Source organism: Mugil cephalus, chromosome 19, assembly GCF_022458985.1.
Source record: "Mugil cephalus isolate CIBA_MC_2020 chromosome 19, CIBA_Mcephalus_1.1, whole genome shotgun sequence".
NCBI lineage: Eukaryota > Metazoa > Chordata > Actinopteri > Mugiliformes > Mugilidae > Mugil > Mugil cephalus.
The window spans coordinates 21,415,297-21,430,376 of NC_061788.1; the positions used below are offsets into that span (position 1 = coordinate 21,415,297).

The 15,080-nt window shown below is 41.3% G+C and overlaps 1 protein-coding gene across 1 annotated transcript; it reads left to right on the forward strand.

The window, feature by feature from the left end:
* The first annotated feature begins 69 nt into the window (after window positions 1–69).
* purg (purine-rich element binding protein G) lies at window positions 70–11,063 on the forward strand. Its single transcript, XM_047569054.1, has one exon. The coding sequence runs from the start codon at window positions 1,117–1,119 to the stop codon at window positions 2,152–2,154; it is 1,038 nt and encodes a 345-aa protein (XP_047425010.1). The 5' UTR covers window positions 70–1,116; the 3' UTR covers window positions 2,155–11,063.
* The last annotated feature ends 4,017 nt before the right edge of the window (window positions 11,064–15,080 follow it).

Below are 15,080 nucleotides of genomic sequence, written 5' to 3' on the forward strand. Positions count from 1 at the left end.
GAAATGCTAAAAAGAGAAAAACTTTTCATTATTATCTTCCTTTTTAAATGAGGTAGTTAGACTTTCCTTGTCCTTTAAGGAGGAAATTCATTTTCACGGTGGGCGCATACAAAACTGAACGGACAGTCTATGGTCTGTGGATGCTTATTTAAAGTTTACATGACTAAAGGAACAAAGCTCTTTCTGAAAAGGGCCTTTCTGACGGTGGCTGGTCTGTACCTCCAGCCGGGGGGGAAGGGGAGTGAAGTGCTGGTCTGGAGTGGGTGGTCAGGGCCATGTATGATTGTGATTGTGAACGCTTTGCGGACCAGGGATGAGGTGACACACTGGGCTAAGCTGTAGGGTTGAATACCAATGAGTTAGCCGGTTAAATGGGTTTCCTTTAAGACTGTCTTGGCACATGTAAGGAAAAAGCAGACCTAATGCAGTGTTATTCATCTCTAAATTATCTCCATATTGATGCATGTGATCTGTTCTGGTTTACAGTGCTATCATGCAACACAGTTCTCTCATTTGACCTACATACTCGAAATGCTTTTGTTTCATATCTGGGCTCTTCTAACCTGTAAGGATGAACTAGTTGCTCAGTAAATGAAGTCGATATTCCTGTTAAGATCAGCTGCAGATATATGATGGTGGTGATGCTGCAGGAGTGACGGCGAGGAGGATTACAGCCCCCAGCCACGGCGAGCCGTGTCTCTTTAACGGAGGTATTCTCAGGACGGGAAGGGGGAGGAGGGGAGAAGGGGGGATTGGTGGATGGGTTCATCGGGTTCATGTAGTACCGGGCGCCTCCTCCCATTCCAGGTTGGCTGATTCCCTGCTTCCCTCGACGAAAGCGGCGGCACGGGGCGAACAAGTGATGGAAAACCGAGTGGAGGTTTACGGCGGACAAGGCTAAATAGTGGAGCTTGACCTTTAATGAGGACACAGAGGCTCGATCAGCTGATGACTCCAAACTCGCTGCCATTTTTCAGGTCATTCGAGGCATCTCTCTAACTTCTTGTGTGGCTCCAGCCAGTTGCGCGAACAAGCCCGCTCCATTTGCCCGACAAGCAGCCCACTGGAATGGGGGGATCGCTTTGTCCTGTGCTGTCAAGCGGTGGAATATAAATCATGATGGCTGATGGATGTTGCAGGGGGATGGAAAGAGGCAGGGGGAAGATTGCATCAGATTCTTTACCGAGGCATCCGTATCCTCAGCAGTATGTGCAGAGCGGATCGCAGCAGCAGCAGCAGCAGGGGAATGACATCCAGGAATTAGCCTCCAAACGCGTCGACATCCAGAAGAAGCGTTTCTACCTGGATGTCAAGCAGAGCGTGCGCGGCCGCTTCCTCAAAATAGCCGAGGTATGGATCGGGAGAGGCCGCCACGATAACATCAGGAAGAGCAAACTGACGCTGTCTATGTCGATGGCTCCAGCTCTACGCTACAGTTTGGGGGACTTTATAGATTACTACGCCCGCATCGGACTGCGGGGGGGCCTGGCGCCTCCGCAGGTGGACGAGCACAGCAACAACGGTCTGGGCCGCGGGCACGAGTCCCGCAGGAGGGCACAGGAGACGCAGGCGACGCTGTCTCCCACCGGCTCTGCGGCGTCCGACGACCACGCACACCGCGTCCTCAAGAGCGAATTCATCGAGAGAGACAACAGGAAGTACTTTCTGGACCTGAAGGAGAACCAGAGGGGCAGGTTCCTCCGCATACGACAGACTGTCAGCAAAGGACACGGCACCATGGGCTACTACGGTCAGGGCATCGAGCAGACCATCGTGCTGCCCGCGCAGGGGCTCATCGAGTTCAGAGACGCGCTGTCGCAGCTCATTGAAGACTATGGCGACGAAGACAGCGACGACCGCGGCCGAACCGGCTCCAGGAGCCGCGACGACAACCCCGAGCTCCCAGAGGCCGCGTCCTTTCGGGTGGACAACAAGAGGTTTTACTTTGACGTCGGTTCCAACCGGTACGGTATCTTTTTAAAGATTAGCGAGGTGCGGCAGCCGTATAGAAACACAATCACCGTGCCCCTGAAAGCCTGGGCTAGGTTCGGAGAGAATTTCATCAGGTATGAGGAGGAGATGAGAAGAATCTTCTCTTGTCACAAAGAGAAGAGGACAGACGCCCGGCAGGACAGCGAGGAGCAGGAGGACTGACCTCTGCAGGCCTGCCTGTGCTTTTGCATGTCGTGTAGGGATTGTGTTGATGATGGTGTGCAGACGTGACATGATGTACTCTATGTGCCCCCACCATGCTCTTACTCTCAATGCCGCGTACCACGTTCACTTTTTTGGCCAATTTGCCAAGGGCTGGTAAACTCTAAATTCTAACCTGCCAAGAAGTCATTCATTCACAGCCTGATTCCATTTTTCTTTCTCAGTGCTGTGCAATGCACTTTATCCACATATTCAGGGCCGGCCCAGGCTTATTAGGGGCCCAGAGTACACCCACCCCCACACCACCACCACCATGCCATTTAAATTTACCTGTGCAATGTACAATGTAAACGTTCAATTAGAAATGACAGGGGATGGTGAAGCCACAGGGAGAGTTTGGAGGTATAGTGTTGGCTAGAAATCTCTTTTTATACTCTTCCAAAGTATAACAGTGAATAGTTTTATGGCACGCAAATGTGCAGAGAATTTGTCGAAGACTGAAAACATATATACAATGAACTGCCCTAAGTAGTAGAGCTATATAAAAAGTGCAATTTGAGAAATTATACAAAAAGATAAATATTAGATTTACATTTATTATTCAATTACAACCAAAATTGAACAGAAGACTTCCCATGTTACGTTTGCTTGGTCGGTGCGGCCTCTGGCCTCCAGCTGAGCCCCGAGCCTCAAGCAGAAATTCATTTTTTTACTAGATTTAAACTTCTGCGTTGGATCGTCGCCGAAGGCGCGGTGTGGCTCTCTACTTTACATCAGAAATGTAACTACACATCACTCTGACAATAGATCATCCAAAATACACTTGTGCAATGTCTCTCACTGGCCACCCAAGCACAGAAAATTATCGCTAGACGTCTTCCCTCTTTTCTGTGCAGAAAAAAACAAACAACAAAAAAAAAAAATGCCCCAACTCCAACATGAGCCGTTCGGTTCCGGTCGCCGCTGTTCGAAGTAACCGGCCGCTGACTCGCATTCTAGCCGTGTAGTCAGATAACAATGCAAAAAACACCAGCATTCATGTGTAAGTGCTCACAACGGCGTAGACCCAGCACAGAAGCTTAAATTGAGATAAGTGCAATACACACCAGCAACATCAGCTAACGCACACAGCAGCCATACTGGAGCCGACCACAGAGAAGGATGTGGTAGTTTAGGTCACAGCCAGCAGAATGTGCTGTGATAATGTGATAAGACACGTTTAGTTGTTGCTTCCCTGCAATAACAAAGTGTCGTCTCTGGAAAACGGGACAATGGTGTGAGAAGCTCATGCTACCGGTGCAGGCTTACTGTAAAAATAACACACATATGTAGTGGCGTGCATCATGTGCTGCTGGTGTGTTTCCCTAGTGTTATTGTATACACTGGACATTTGAGAATTCCAGTTCCAGTTGGTACACACACACACACACACACACACACAGTAGATGTTCATCTATATAGAGGTTAGACTATCAACTATAACATTGGCAAAAATGAACTGAGGCTTTCTCACAAATTTTCCCTGCAGTGCAGTGTTAGATGCCAATTAAATATGCGCACATACCCAGACTAGGGTATGTCTGGGTATTTAGCAAATGTAACATCGTGCTGACTTGCTGCTTACCTCATCAGCATCACGATGAGGGGAGAAACTAACTTAGAAGAGCCGCTGTGTCCAGCGTTGCAGGAGTACAAGCACGCAAACCCCTGCGTGTCGGCCTGGTTTTTCGTGATGCCTTCACACTGGACTAACGGTGTCTGTTTCATTCACACGTGGCGGCGCAGCGATGCAGTGAGGTGAAGCGCTGTCTTTGGGTAAAAGCACCAAAAATTTGTCAAGGACGCCGAAATGAATCCAAAACATCATCGCTACTGCAGTCCATCTCTTATTACTCTATCTAGCTTAGGCACTCAGTCCATACACACAAGGCTGTTTGTCTTGTGACGATGGTGTTCATCTTAGATGGCTTTGTGTTTCTTTGAGTCGCATTCATATACCAAGATTTGAGTTAGCTGGTACTTTCTTTGAAGCCCTCAAACACTTGAAGAATTGACTGGAAGAATCTGCTGCCTGAATATATCACCTAATGAATATGTGTTGTGTAAAATTGCAGCTTTGACAGAAGAAAAAAAAATCTACACATACAGTAGATTGTAAAGGTCTCCTAAAGATAAGTGTGTTACTGCTGTTACATTAGTTTTATACACTTACATTTCTGGAGGAAAGGTATTGTACATGTGTTCTGCTGAGCACACATGAGACGATCATACGGAGCTTGCATTCAGCTGCCTCCTTGGCCCTCCATCAGTTGCTGCACAGATTCCAGTCACACACCGTTACAGCAAAAATAGTCCTGAAGCTTCTAAAGGTCGAATTTGCCAAATTAGAACAAAGAAAACTGTACACGTTTCCTTCATATGAATGGTTAATCTGCTTCTTCATCCTGTCGCTGTCTTATAAACCCAGGTTGTATAGTAATGCCTTTAAAACTCTTTTGGATACTTGACAATTATTCTTAATATTATTTTATAAAATGCCCCCCAAACCTTTACGCAGACAACAGATAAAGTTCGAAACATCAAAATGCGTTTCTCTCATATGTCATATCTTTCATATCTTCGACCAGTGGCTTTCAAATCTAGTGCTAATCTGTGCGAATAATCTTTTTAAAAGTTTTTGGTGCTACGGAAATGTGTTGTCGCATTTTCTGTCCTACAAAGTTGCTGATATTTCACAATAAAGGTCTACAGTTCTCTGCTGTTTTCTACATGACAGTAACAGGTCATGGTAGAAACTGGGCTTGAAGCCAGGGAACACCTCCGTGCTCACTGGTAAACAGGGTGACAGATGAGTGGTAGCGTAGAAAGGGCTCAACATGCTGCTCAGACAAGCCTTTCAGCCACATTTGCACCAATGTGCTTCTTTCTGCAGAACCGTGTATTTTACCTTTCCCTACTGTCTACTGATGAGTGAGTTATGGTGTGGCCTGAAAGTGTCCACGTCTTATGTGTGTGTTCTGTATGACTGTGAGTCCCAAGTATCCATCCGTTAGCTGCTTCTCAGTTTGGGCTTGAATGGCAGTTTGCTGTACTTTGAGCTGCGTGACCTGTATGAAAGTAGAGCTGGACATTATTGACCAAGAGCTCGATCCAGACTTTGAATTTAGCGTTGCACAACATTGTTTAATCAGCTGTTATGCTCCGGGGATAGTGAACCTTGGACTCAGTAGGGTCTTCTTTAAGATCAGACGCTGACATGATCGCTGTCACAGCCTTTATCTTCCGAAAAAGAAGCCAGCCAAAGTGCACAAATGACCAATTTACAAAAATGTACAGTTCTAATAAGAGCAAATTAGAAAAGCAGGTTTCTACAGGGGACTTTTTGGCTCTTAGATCTATTAAATATAGGCATACCATTTGAGAATAGATGTTATATATAAAATATAGTTCCACATGTACTTGAGAATCATTAGATACATGGTTGGGTATATGGGGGATGTTGGTGTCTCATACACTCATTATGGAAAACGCCCGAGTCCCCTGGTGCCCATTGAAAGTGTATTGTGACTCAGACAATTCTAACAATAGTAATCTGTGCCAAGTGTATTAAACTGCAGGAATTCATTGCAACAATGCTGACACTTCACAGCATTTCCAGTTAACTCTCAGCTAAGCAACAGTTTGATTAGTTTGGACTAACTAGTCCCAACGGCACTATTGGACTAAAGGTCCAATTGAGTGAAGTAAAATTAAACTCATAATTCAAAGTTGAAATTTTAGGGATCCCTGTCTTGTTTGCTCACCTAGTTTTATTTCAGCAAATGAAAGAACTTCCTTCTAATAATGTCAGTGTACCAGATGATTATCCAACACTTGGCGTCAGACAGTGACCAAACAGACATGTAATGAAATGAAAATCCTTCAGATTTGCAGCTTTGAAAGCAAACGTGTAGAATTTTACTTTTATACACCCTATCATAAGACTGGATCTGAACAGAGGCAACTCAGTTACGCTCTTTTGAAACCCCTCAGAAGTGTCTGAGCTGGGCTCTTTGTCTCAGTGTAACTCTATGGTGTTCTGACCACTAAGTCGCTACGAGACTCAAAGGTCTTGGTGACAGAGAGTGGGCAAAAATGGAGGAAAAAAAAGAAATCAGTGTTAAAAGATGCATCGTGATGGAAAACAATTCTTGTGATGCCTTTAGTGCATGAGAAGCACAGGACTAGTTGGGTTTGGTGTGTTTGTTGTACAGTATGGTGAAGAGTTTGAACTTTAAGGACACAGTGAGTTTTATTTTCATATAGATGACAAAAGATATATTAACCACTATAATTCAAAGCACAATTTATTTTGAAAATGAAATGGAATGCCATGGAATCAAAATGCTCAAGATGCTCAATCCACTACATGAAATTGATTCAGAAGTGACGGTCAGTGAACTGAACTTGTGAGGCCAATATTCTCAAAATTAAGTCTTGCCTCAGCCAAGATATTCATATAAAGACAAATAATCTACTAGGTGTAAAATGGAATATCCTTTTAAAGTATGACGGTTATATGTCTTTAAAATTACAAGTATTGCTCCAAAAAGCACTTTAAATAAAAGCTGCACTTTTTTCTGCTGCTTTGTCTTCAGTTGACCTAGAGGGACCATTTCTTTCCATGCCTTTGGTGTAACGTGACAATCATGGATCCCTGATTATAGAAACTGATTACCTGAGCTCAAAAATTCCCATCATGCTCTGTGCCAGAGTTTGACAGCTCCAAGTGACAGCCTGTGGAGTGGATCATCTACAGTATTAGAGAATATTCATGCAAACATGATATGAAATAATCACTGTCAGTTAGATGTACCGAGACTCTAGAATTTCATTGAATCTTGTGAAAGGAGCCCATTCTGTAAACATGAATAGTGTGAAAATTACTTGATTATAAACTGCACAACCTAAGGCTGTCACTTTTTATTAAAAATATCATATTATTTTAATACTCCGCAAAAGAAAAGTGCCAATCTGTGACATTTCCGGCGTGATTAAGTTAGCAACAACTGAAGTGACCGGTGTTGACAAACTTACTGCAAATGTGGTTGATACTACATGCTACACAGTTCTGAGGGGAGCTGAATAAACTTATCATTTGAAGAAGTCAGGCAGAGTAGTTGGCCCTTTTACATAATTCTTTGGGCAAATGAGATCCGATTTTGTGTTAAACATTAGTCAGTTACTAAGAATTTGGAGGTATGCAGCACACAGGCTGTATAAATATGGATGACGGATCAAATCCTCAAAAGTGAAACCAAAGCAAGTAGAGCTCCCCCTGGTGATTGACTGCAGTATAGGTCGTATCTGCACCTCCTCCTATGTTAGTGGATGGTACTTGGGCCGAACTATAACACTAAAATACGCGTGAATTCAGTTTTCAATTTTTTTTTTCAGTGATAGTTTCCATCATTTTAGGTAGTTAAGATAATGTTGATGCACACTCAAGTGTCAATTTCATTTTAGATTGTTATATAATGCTATTGAAACAGGATGTGACATCATCATGACTACAAGTTGCCATGCTAAACACTGAAAAAATAGTAGTGTAGTATTAATTAAACAAAAACTGTAGTGACTCTGGAGGAAATGTGGTCGGTTCATTGATATCGTGGCTCAGCATGCTGCACTCTTGTACCGTACTGTCCAGACTCTGGCTCCAACCTTGCAAGATGACATTACCTGTACCCCCTAGGAAAATAGCGTCAGTTTGGCTAATGCAAGGAACCGGGGACGTCTTGTCCATATTTAAACAGCAGCCTGTCACCTGCAGCCCCTCATCTAACAGCTCAATGTCGTTGCTAATTCTTGTTCCATTACTCCCAGCAATATTTCCAACCGACCCGCTGTCAAAAACTGACGAACATCACTACCTTATAATAAAAGTCAACTTCCGTTTAGCTAGTTAAATGTGTTTAATGTGATGCTGCAGCAGAAGGAAATGTTTAGCCATTAGGAATTCATATCCATAGACACCCAGTTTGTAACACTGAAGTAAGGTCATGTTAGTGGTGGATCCCAAGTGATAAAATATTCTATAGAAAGCTGTCTGAGATTTAAAAATACTGCATTTATATTAAAAACCAAACATGGATACCATACCTGCACATGCTGAATCTGACCACTAAAGACAAGATTGCCAGTAAGAAACAACGTTTCTAAGATCTGTGTTCGTATAACAAAGCAAACCCATACATTACAGAAGTGAAATGCGATAAACCGAAACATTTTTCATCCTGGTCCAACTGGAATAACCTGTCCGCCACACTAGACCAATCCATTTCCTGATTCAGCTTTAATCTTCTCTTCTAAGTTCCTTGCTTGTGCTTTCTCAATTTACCTTTATATGACATTGTAGGTGTGCTCACTTTCAGATTCCTTCAAGCACAGGAGCTAGGGCCACCTCAACAGTACAATTTCCTCTATAATTAGCGCCACATTACCTAGAAAAAAATGATGAACTATCACGCTCCATAAATGTAATATGTGGTCGTAAGGGGCTTTATGTTCCTTACTGACAGAGAACGGCAGCTGTGGTCAGGTTGGCTTAAGAAACACTGGGTAAAAATGTTTATTTTATTGAATTTAACCTCTGTGATTTATGATTATACAGTGGAACCAGCTTGACACACTCACTCAAAAAAACAAAAGGGTGACAAAAAGGTCTGCTGCCTAAATTGTTCTTGAGCCTTCAGCCTCGTCTTGAGATGGCTGGCCCTTGATCTACCTGAGGTATACCATGAGAAGAAATTCATCTCACTGTCAATTCGAAAAAAAAAAAGAGCCAGTAACATGTTAGTCTTTATTTCAAGCGTTTTTTATTTTTTGTACTTTAAATAATATTTTTCCATGTGCATCTGAATGCACATGTTGGTGTCAGAAATACCGTCACCTTAGTAATATGGAAGCACAACAAGAAGCGGTGTTTTGAGCCATTTTCTGACCACAGGTGCTTTTGGTTTTCATGCAGGAGGTTATAAACAGTACAGACTGTTTCATAGTAAGGAGACCATTGGGGATTTACATATGATACATACATATGGCTCTTAAGGTCATTTAAATCTTTGTGGTTACAGGTTAGAGATAGAAGGCTGCAGGATGTTGGACTTGAATTAACAGCTTGATTTAAAAGAATCTTGACTGTTATCAATGATTGAATATTTCCAACCCTGACGCCTTAAAGCACTTTTACCGTTTTACTGTATCTCTGCTTATTTTGACTCTTGTCTTTTGTTTTAGCAGATAAAAATGATTAAAAATAACCAACTGGCCAAAGCCAACCGAGAACTAGTTTCATAAGATTGTTGCTAATACTAGACCCAGATGGCGTAGCCACATCCTGGATGAAAATAATCGTTTTACAATGGTAATCATTCGAAGAACAGAGGTGGAACTCACCCTGACAGTGTCTGTGTTTTTCTGTGGTTGTACAGGTAGAGTGATGTGAATGTACGCTAGTGAAGAAGACATTCTGTTGTTTTGTTTTGACTTGAGTTCACCATCAGAGTTTGGGAGCGGGAAATGTAGAGATATAGATGTTTGGTATTCTTTTAAAAATGAACTGAAGTGAATAATGAAAATGTGAAAAGGTGTAAATTCAGATACATGTAATGTAATACATTGGTGTGTCCTATAGTCCTGTAACTAAGACTTAAAAAACAAGGAAGTTTTGTACTCTAGCACTTTCTTTACTGTGTACTGTATAAGTTCATCTTCTACTTGTAAAGTACTGTATGAATATTCATTACTTGCCTTGTAACGTTTGAAATGATGCTACGTTTAGAAATGGTAACCAAGAAAACAATGTTTTTAGAGTGTATGCATGCCAATGGTTGGGTCCCACTATAATAGGAAAACTATATGAAAAATGGTGCTATGTTATATTATATAAAGGTGCTTCTATGGACCCTAGCTGAATGCATGCAAAGAGGAACTATCAAAAGAAAAAAAAAGAGAAAACTGATGTCCTACTGCTGTTCTCGAATAGTGCTGCTTCCCAAAGATGTCAGAAATTTGGAAAATCCAACTTTCTATTTGTTAAAATGACACAGCCCTTCAAGTTAGTAATCCAGTTCTGGCTTACAAGGCAGAGCAGTGGTGACACGACAGCTTCCTCTGCAGATATGAGCACACAGTGTTGCTTTCAGCCCATTTATTACCCTCCGAACACGTGTCTGTTTCGTGGGTATGTTTAACTCGGACAAGGAAAGTTAAAGTGTTCCCGTTCTTCCCTGTTTTTTTTTATAGTTTTTTTTCTGGGCTGCATCACTAGAATGCATGGAGGGTGTTATTACAATCAGTCCGTTGGCAATTTCCAACTAGTTTTGTAGTGCATTGTATCTCTGAAATGCATAGCAAGTGGCAGATATCTTATGGGATCGCAAACGGTGAAGTCTAACTGTAAATACTATCATTACCAGCCTCTTGAGCTCTTAGATGAACTAGAAGCAGGATCAGCCTGAACCTGTTTGTGGCTCTGAGCAGCATCACTAAAACATTGTAAACCAGGAGTATCTTAAACTCGCCCAGTCATGAGGTGGTTTTTATTTCTAAGAACAGACAAATGAACAGTCATGTCTATTTACAGTTACACTGCCTTTGTGACAAAGTCTAAAAGATCTACAGACAATCTAATGACATCTTTTTTGTACTCTTAATTCTTCAGATGTTTATGTATTTAAGTAATTTTACATGTAGCAGAGTTATTGGACAGCAAACATCAGTTTAGTCATGGAACGGTCGGAGGTGCTTGAGTTTAGAATTTGTGTTGATTATCGCTGGCATTTGGAGAAATGAAAATGTGTACGTTTATTGGTTGTATTGATCATTGTTCTTTTATGTTTTTCATTAAATGTTTAGCAGAATTATCAGTGCTTTCATTTGTTTCCAATTTGTTGAATCCAGTCAGGGCCTGCAGGCTGTGTATTATTTTTGAACTGTAACCATTGGAAAGGTTGTATTTAATCATAAAGTATATACATTAACATATTACACATTACATATACATAAACTATTCAGTAGAGATGGAGAGAAAGCTCTCTGAGAGAACATTTTAGATCTGTTCTTAAAGGTTTACATCATCAGAAGGAAACATGCTGAGTGTGCACCATGTAAAGCAGATTTTATTTAGGTTGACTTTCTTTTTTGAAATGTTTTGTCACCCCCTCTGTAGCTGTTCATTGCATGGTTTCTGTGCTGGGGGCATGCTGACCACCATCTTCTATAAGAAATACACTGACTGTGGGAAGGTACCTCATACAGTGATGCAGTGTATTGTTGTACGAGGAGAATGATTTGGAATCCATGATTGAATCTTTTCAGTGGATTTGACGAAATATATCAATCGGATAACGTCAAGGTTTCGTAGCAGTTGCACCCAAATGCAGGACACAGAGGGAGGCAGGCAAAATTATTTTAAAGACAACTCAAAATCATGGGAGGCACGTGAACCGAAACCACAGATCCAAACACAGGTGTACTCCAGAAACAAAGAACACAAGGAAATGAACATTAACACACAATTCACAGCACAGAGAAACCAACACAGATGATAACTCATCTTGGAGGAGCTTCAGAACAGGAGAAATGTCACAGACGACTAGACAAGTACGAAAAGTGGGGTTATATATGCACTATATAACAAGAGTCAGAAGAGACAAATGAGGGGAAAAGCACGCAGACAAAAGACACAAGGCAAGACAGATATGTGGAATCACACACACACACTTCTTCACAAAATGAAAACAGGAAACATATGTAAGTACATCAGATATTTTGATGTCAGGGCTTATCACCCTGGCCCATGAGGTGGCAGAGGGGTTGGTGCTGTTTCTTACAGCTGAAATTACAAAGAGGGAACTGAGCGGTTTCCTTTTTGAAGCTGGCGAACACAAGTGCAGACAAACAGGCCCGTACGAGGCAGAATAAGTTTATTGACTTAACAGAACCGTCAGTCACACAAAAGGGGAGAAGGAGAAGGAGTGGCCACTGAGAAGGAGTCAGCGGAAGCACTGACCATAATAATTGTTACTATGATAATGTTATTATTTGCACTGTTGAAACTCAACAGCAATTTTTATTAAAATATAGGTTTGCACTCAAAAAAGCTGCCAGTTTCAATAGATAGACAGATAGATTCACAAAGAACACCACTGTAAAATAAAGCTTTGCTTATTACAGTGAGAAGGAATGAGAGTCATGCAGACAAGCGACCACCAAGTTTTGTTTTTTTGCCGTTAAAAGATGTAAAATGACGAAGAATTTAGGAACTTCTGTCACTGGCCCCCGTATGTGACTGCCTGTCATATTGTTTGAAACCTTTGCTCTTTTAATGGTTTTTATGGCCTCTTTACTCAAGGCTGAATAACATAAAGCTACGCTGACATTCGCTCATTCTGAAGCGCGAATGCCAACTTTTGTTGTAAAGAGACAGTTTGATTTGATGGTTGGTTCTCCTCTTATCTTTTTCTCGTTATGTCAGCTGTTACAGTAATAGAATGGTCAAATTATTATCTTAAATGCAGCACAGGCTGTGTTTACACAGTGCATACAAACATTATGAATGCATTAAATGTGATTGTAAAGAATACCTTCAAACACTTCTGGAACCTTTATAATGCACTATTAAAATGCAACTGCTTGGACTTCACTACACTACACCATTACACTAAAAATGTGTAATTTATACATGTATTTTAAGTTGCACTGCAAAATGATAATGTGCTAAAAACCCAAATACTTAAGTAAAACTCATATATTAGTATCTGAACATACTGCATATGATCGTATTTTTAACTGGTTACAACTTCCACTTCAGCGACTGGTGCTAATTCTATGCAAAACACCAGAAGAAGAACAAATACATGAGAGGAAGAGGTAGAAGGGCATCACTGTGTCCATGAATGGCCAGGGAAAAGGAAAGTGAAAACGCACCAGGATTGTAGAAAACAGGAACATAGCAAACAAGGATGGTTCTCAGTTCCTTTTTGTCTAATATGAGGATTCTAGAGAAATTAACTTGTGAATAATGTAATATCTGAACAGAACAATGACTTCTTATTTAAAAATATTAATAGACGGTTCCAGTGACCCAGAGAGCAGGAGAGCAGGAGAGCAGGATTTGGTTTATACCTGTGAAAAACTACAAATATTTGCTTTTGATGAAGGTGAATTGTAACCAGATTGTAAGTAGAGCTTCAAAATGCAAAAAGAACAAACTGGAGCAAGAGACAAAAACTAGACCATGTGTTCAGCAGCTGATCAAAAATGAAGACCTTAGCCTTTAAAAGGAAAACTCTGTGTAAAAATCTGGCTTATATGTAATCTTCTTTTAGGCATTCGCACCGTTATGAGCTCCTGATGGCAAGGGCAAAAGGGGTTTCTGTCTTTCAGCGTGGCAGCATCGATGACCTGCACATTAAGCCTCTCGCAATGCGCCATCACCGCTGAGGCTGGTGGCAGTAAGACAGTAAATTCTAATTTCTTAAAAGATCCTGAGAGTTATAGGACAAAAAGTCAAGTGGTAGACCAAAAACATTTCACCTGTGCTGAGCTGTAGGGTCTGATGGGCTATCTGTGACACAGTACATTTAAAACAATATAGTATATTTAAAATCTTGATTGGATGTCATTGAAGAGATTTTGTTTTGTTTAAATTAGGGGGAGCAGGTGCTCATGAAAAGCGCTACTGGTTTCCTAGAGCATGCTGTGGTTGAGGGACAAGAAACTGCTAATTCAACTGCATGATCTGTTAGGTTTCCTCAACACCTGGAGGCCAATGCAGACACTGACACAAACCTGGGCAACTGAACCGCCTAATAACAAAATACACAAGAGGTGGGAAATGGGTGAAGATGGTGGACTCCCTTGGCAGCTGGTGGCAGGTGGTCATAGCACTGTAGTATGGAGAGAGTTGGACTGGATGATGAGGTTAATCAAAGCTCACCCAAACAAATGGGACAAAGGAAAGACAAGGGTCAAAAAGTGGCAGGCAAGAACTAGAAAAAGCCTAACAGATCTCAGAGGCTCTGCTGCATAATCACCACTGAATGGGACTTTATGAAGGCTTGATGAGTATATGGGAAGCAAGTGAGTTCAATCAGCCAGGGGAGAGGGTGGAGTGAGGGAGGGAGCTGCAGCCAGAGCACTTTTGTATTCAGTCTAAAAGTGTACTTGTAAAAGTTTTACTGGAATATGTCATGTAGGACAAAAAGAAAAGCATTTTAGAGACTGTCTGATCTAGGCCTTTTGTCTTTTTCTGGTAAATCTTTACTTTTATTTATCTTTGAGAACCAGGTTCTGATTACAGAAACAGTTTCTCTGTTTCTACATGATGCTGTGCTATATACACAGATCTGAAATGTGGATGAATAGTCCTGTCTTGCAGAGAGCAGTGATACGACCGTGATTTTTTCCACAGTCACCTTAGTTTATTCCCAATATTTTGAAATGACTAGACAGTCCCAGAACACATCAGACATCCTCTGAGCTGGGGCTCTAAAAAACAAATCATATTTTTCCACCCAAATTCCCTCCAACAAAGAGATAATGTACTATTCCATTGTTCTGAAATTAGTTTTTTTCCCCCACGTCTCAAGCTGCATTGTCATGCTACTCTCTTTCTCCCATCTATCTATCTATCTATCTATCTATCTATCTATCTATCTATCTATCTATCTATCTATCTATCTATCTATCTATCTATCTATCTATCTATCTATCTATCTATCTATCTATCTATCTAGCTCTTGTGACACCATGTATAATTTTGATATGTTTCAACATCCATTGTCTGACCTATAACTAAGTACATAGTACTAAGTACATAATACCTAAATTGCAAATATCTATAAAGATCCAGATTATTTGACCACACTTATCCTGTTAAC

What these genes read in the sequence shown, in the direction of transcription:
- purg (XM_047569054.1), top strand. Translation starts at nt 1,117, where the DNA reads ATGATGGCTGATGGATGTTGCAGGGGGATGGAAAGAGGCAGGGGGAAG.